This window comes from Cibotium barometz, chromosome 4 (genome assembly GCF_041138505.1).
Source record: "Cibotium barometz isolate CiBa-2024 chromosome 4, ASM4113850v1, whole genome shotgun sequence".
NCBI classification, from domain to species: Eukaryota; Viridiplantae; Streptophyta; class Polypodiopsida; order Cyatheales; family Cibotiaceae; genus Cibotium; species Cibotium barometz.
In genome coordinates, this window is record NC_141049.1 from 43,452,286 (window position 1) to 43,457,043 (window position 4,758).

At 42.8% G+C, this 4,758-nt stretch overlaps 1 protein-coding gene across 4 annotated transcripts; it reads right to left on the reverse strand.

Annotated features, from left to right (window-relative positions):
* Positions 1–217: 217 nt before the first annotated feature.
* LOC147639288 (transcription factor GTE4-like) lies at positions 218–4,427 on the reverse strand. 4 transcript variants are annotated; one of them, XR_015264570.1, is made up of 8 exons: positions 4,182–4,423; positions 3,813–3,923; positions 1,681–3,307; positions 1,548–1,593; positions 1,388–1,468; positions 1,201–1,299; positions 877–965; positions 218–643 (listed from the first exon to the last, which is right to left on the reverse strand). XR_015264570.1 is itself a non-coding variant. In XM_086789654.1 (7 exons), the coding sequence occupies exons 3-6, from the start codon at positions 3,061–3,063 to the stop codon at positions 1,232–1,234; spliced, it is 1,578 nt and encodes a 525-aa protein (XP_086645780.1). In that variant the 5' UTR covers positions 3,064–3,307; positions 3,813–3,923; positions 4,182–4,423; the 3' UTR covers positions 218–965; positions 1,201–1,231. The 4 variants fall into 4 exon arrangements, 1 of the variants encoding a protein (XP_086645780.1); XR_015264569.1 differs by having other exon boundaries at positions 1,142–1,299; XR_015264572.1 differs by having other exon boundaries at positions 218–965; positions 1,142–1,299; positions 4,182–4,427.
* Between the last annotated feature and the right edge of the window lie 331 nt (positions 4,428–4,758).

Here is a 4,758-nt window from a genome sequence, read left to right on the forward strand (position 1 = left end):
AAAAAGAATCTCTTCATAACAAATCATACCTCTTAGAAGAGGATAAACAAAGTCATTCTCAGTTGCAAGATACGTTAATTGGAGGGTGATAAAAGAAAACACACACTTGTGATGTTTTCATCCATGGCACAGGGAAGGATCAATTTGCACTTAAAGATATTCTGACATGATCTATGAGAAAATAGCAATTACATAAAACAATGTACCAGAGACAATATACCAAAAACAGTTAAAGTTGACAATTAAGTATGTACAGAACGTTGACCTGTGTTCAAGAATCGAGACTGATGACAATGTCAAAACATGAAGCTAGGCTACAGTAAGTGAGCACGAGCCCTTCTTTTCCTACTAAGTCAGACCTTTGAAAGAGACCTCTGAAAGATACAGCTCCTACTGAGACACCTCAAAAGGGACAGCCATGTTTGAGCAGTCAGGCAACCGGCATTGCAGTTTAACACCAGATGGTGTATGACCTCGGTGGTCATGACGGCCCTCTTATCAGGAACCATTGAGGTGTCTGTAGAACTCCAGCTCTTTATGGAAGTCCCTCAAGTGACGTTTTCAGGGCGCATCAATACATAAAGAATCTTCAAGACAATGTACTTCAGGCAGTGTGGTACAGCATCGTTGAACTGGAAACCTCCTGCAAATTGAAACTTTTGGCCATTGAAATATGAAGTACAAGCTTCACAAATGACTTTGTATAGGATGTGCATTGGGTGATCCAAATACCCAGGTAATATACAAACGAGAGGACAGTTCAAAAGGGGGGTTTCTACTAAGGTAGTATACAACTGTTATATCCAAAAGGTGAAGTAAGAATTTATCCAAACGATCACCAGCTCCTATGAGCATTCACACTGATGTAATAAATACCTGATGTAAAAAATACTAGAGCATCACTCTAGACCCCTAAGATCCAAAATTTGCTGAACACTATGGGCCACCCCCCTCTGCAGTTGCACCTGCATTGCAAAATGCTAATGATGAATATTCTGCATGAACTCAACAAAGACCTGACCATGATGACCCCACTTTTATGCACACAAGACGCGCACAAGTTTGGGCTTGCAAATCATTACCATCACTGCAAATTGAAACACTAACACAGCAACTAGTTGTGCTGTAACAGTGCACCTACCCATATTATCTGTGGATGACAACATACTACAAAACTCCAAAATGGCATCACCCCACAACCTGAAACCCCGTGACATTTTCCCTCGACTCTTCATTGTTTCTTGTCCATAGAAAGGATGTCGTCAGCATCACTTTCGCTTGTGGAAGTGCTTCCAGAGTCTGAAATTATCATTTTACCAACAAAAAACTGTCACCATAGGTTGGCAGTGATGGTAACAAATCCGAATAATATATAAGGCATACTGACCACTAGAAGATCCTGAATCGCTACTTGAACTCCCTGAACTGCTTGATCTACTTCCAGAAGCAGCATCTATATCTACAACAGCTGCAGGAAAACTTGAATCAGGCACAATATCCACTAAGTCTACCTTGCTAGAGCTTGGTCAAAGCAGAAAAGCTGATACCTTGCTCGATTTTACCAGTGTTTTGAGCTGCCATATTTGCTGCAGGCTGCAGTATCAGACATTATAACAATACTTCAGCATGTAATATAAAGAAAAGAAGTGGAAAGCACAAAAGTTAAGAATGAGAACAAACCTGGATTTTCTGTGCATTTGCCTTCTTGCTCTTGTGAACACTCTTTAAGCAGTTCTTGGCACGGCGATCCAGTTCCCATAATGTAACATTATCAAATGAATCTAGATCAACTTCTATCTCATCACCCTTCTGACACATGTTTATATTCCTTTCCTTCATGAGACTGATGATACCTTCCAACATTTGCTGGGGAAGTTGCTCTAAAATCCTCTGCAATTCTGCCTTGTCCTGCAGATTCATAACTCTTTTCTGTGCCTTCACTCTAGGCTTCGGTGCAGCTTTGGGTTTTGCTGGACCTCTAGGCTCTGCAGGAGTTTTGGGTGTTTTTGGTTTAGCTGCATTAGAGCTTTTCGTGCTTGATCTAGGGCGATCCAGAAAGCCCTCAGTTCCAGAGCTTGCATGGTAAGCATCTGGTACCTGACTTGAGGGCACCTCTAGCTCCCCTTCTGCATCTAACCTCTCCAACTTCTCATTGATGACTTCCCATCCTTTTTCAAACATATTTGACAGCTCAACCGCCATGTTATGTACATCATTTGCCGGTGGATTGTAGGTCATAGCATTGCTGAATGTCAACCTCACATCATCTGCAAACTCTAGGGCTGCTGCATATTGTTTCCTATCTAGTTTACCTCTGATAGTACCAAGATCCATAGGTTTCTTAATGACCGAATGGTAGTCTGAGAGACCAAGCTTAGCAGCATCCACCGGATGATTAAAAACCCATCCATCTTTGTGTGACATTAACTTGTTCAATATGCTCTTACACTGTAGCCTAATGTCAGTAGGTATTCCAGCTGGCTTCCGCTTGCGATCCCCTCCATTCACATTTGGAGCTCCCCGCTTGCCATGTCCATGCTTAGCCCTTGACTTCATGGGTAGAGGCATCTTATCTTTCCCTACAACAAAGTCGGTCTTGTTATACAGCTGATTGGCTTTAGGTGTTCGTTTACTGCTTAAGAGCTCAGCACCAGTTGGACTGCTGTCACTTGCTCTGAAAGACGGCTGTTTTAATAGCTCCACACGAAGCTGACTTGGTCTAGGAGATGTAAAGTTCAATTGGGATGTTACTTCCTTACCACCAGAACTTCTTACATCATTCCCAGAAAATTGAGCGTCACTAAGGTTAGGATGCAGTTGAGCTGACTGAGACTGCCTAAGTTGCAACTCTCTAGCTTCCAGCTTTGAAGACAAGCATTGTACTGTGACCAAATCCTCCTTCAACTTTTTCCGTAACTCCCTTCGCTGCTCTTTTGTCATTCCACTTGAAGGTATTGTCATGACCCTTTTCACAGGAAAGAAAGAAAGCCCAGTATGCAACTCTAACTCACAATCTTGCTCTGTACTCCATTTTTCTTTCCAATCTTCCGTGCTGGGACACATCAGCTTACTATTGAAAGTGCCACCCAGCTTGGGCAAAGGCTTGAACCATCACACCTGTTTCGTTGGACAAACTGGAAACCAGATTCTGTTTTCAATGCCTCCGCCTTTGAAGTCACTATGCCTATAGACAGGATATCCCAGCTATTAAGGTCACGCATGCAGCCCAGATATAAAGAAACCTCTGATGACTCTAGATTCAAAGGAACATACGCAAACCAAACTCCAAAACCAGGATAGCTTTCCCCTGGAGAAACAATGCATTGTGTGTCAATAAGATGTCAGCATTCACATAAACGCTCATCATGAAGACATACACTGCAATGAAACATTGAGTGCAAATAAGACTTAAGTATGACAGCATTAGCACATGACAATCATGGAGATGCACACTGTGCTATGAAACAACAGCAGCAGCTTCAGTTCATGTGTACGCAAACACAATCCCAGTCATCCATCGCCACACGAAGACCCGAGACCAGTTTCTCCAAACACAAGGCCAGTTCATCCATCGCCACACAAAGACACATGACCAGTTCATAAGCCAACACAGACCAGTTCATCCATTGCCACACACACACATCAGGCCTGTTCATCGGTTGCCACACACAAACACAAGGCCCGTACATGTGCACATCTGGTGCCACTTACTAACACAAGAGACGCTTATGTCAATTAAAAGGCACGTTGCCTGGAGTGCCGGAATCCTCAGCCCTTCCATGCAGCATTTCGAAGGGTTTAGACCTACACACCTTGAATGCATCTACCCGGCATATATTTCAGGGGCAGCTGTGTCTGCATTCACGCTTCCCAGACTTTTTCTGAAGACTAGTCCACCATGCAGAGGGGTCCAGAATTGAATCCTGTTATATGGCAACACCAAAATAAACCCTCCTGTTATAAGGCGGCATCGAATTAACCAGAGTGGAAATCTAGCAAGCCTTTTCGGCAAAGACGTTGGAAGTAGATAATAAAACACTAATTGAAACACTAAAACCATAACGCTGCCAGCCCTCAGACTGCAAACCCTAACCCTAATCCTTAATAAGTTGAAACTATGGAAATTTAACCTTAAATGAAGCCCTGAAAACCTAACCCTAAAGAGAAACAGAATAATTCACCTCGCACTCACTGTCGAGAACTTCATGAGCGGCTTAACTCAGCTTCGAAGACCATTCCGGAAGGGCTTCAAAATAGAAGCGAAAAACCCTATCCGCTATTGCCAGAAGCCGGGAAAACGAACAACCATCCTGTTTTCTGTTCGATATATATCTTAGGAGAAACCCTTCTGTTTTGTAAAGATTCATAGCCAGAGAGTTCGGAAACTGTAAAAGCAGAGACACGGAGCAACGATAAGAAAAGAGGTCTAGATCCACTTTTTGTATAGCCCATTTCATCCGTCCGATCTCTCCTCAATCCTACGGTCAAAGATCTCTCTATTTAAAACCTTTGGATCACTTTCAATATCGACGGTGCTAGTGTGTCTCCAAAGTTCAAACTTTAACAGATTATGGGAAAAAAAGCAAGGCCAACCAAATCCTACATGACCAAGTATATTCTATACATGGTGTGGTTCAATTGTGAAGGGAGCAAAACTTAGAGTGGCCTAACTAAGTCCTACATGATCATGTGTTTATACGAGGCATGGTTCTAACTTGAAGGGAGCGAAACAGAGAGCGGCTTAACCAAGTCCTACAT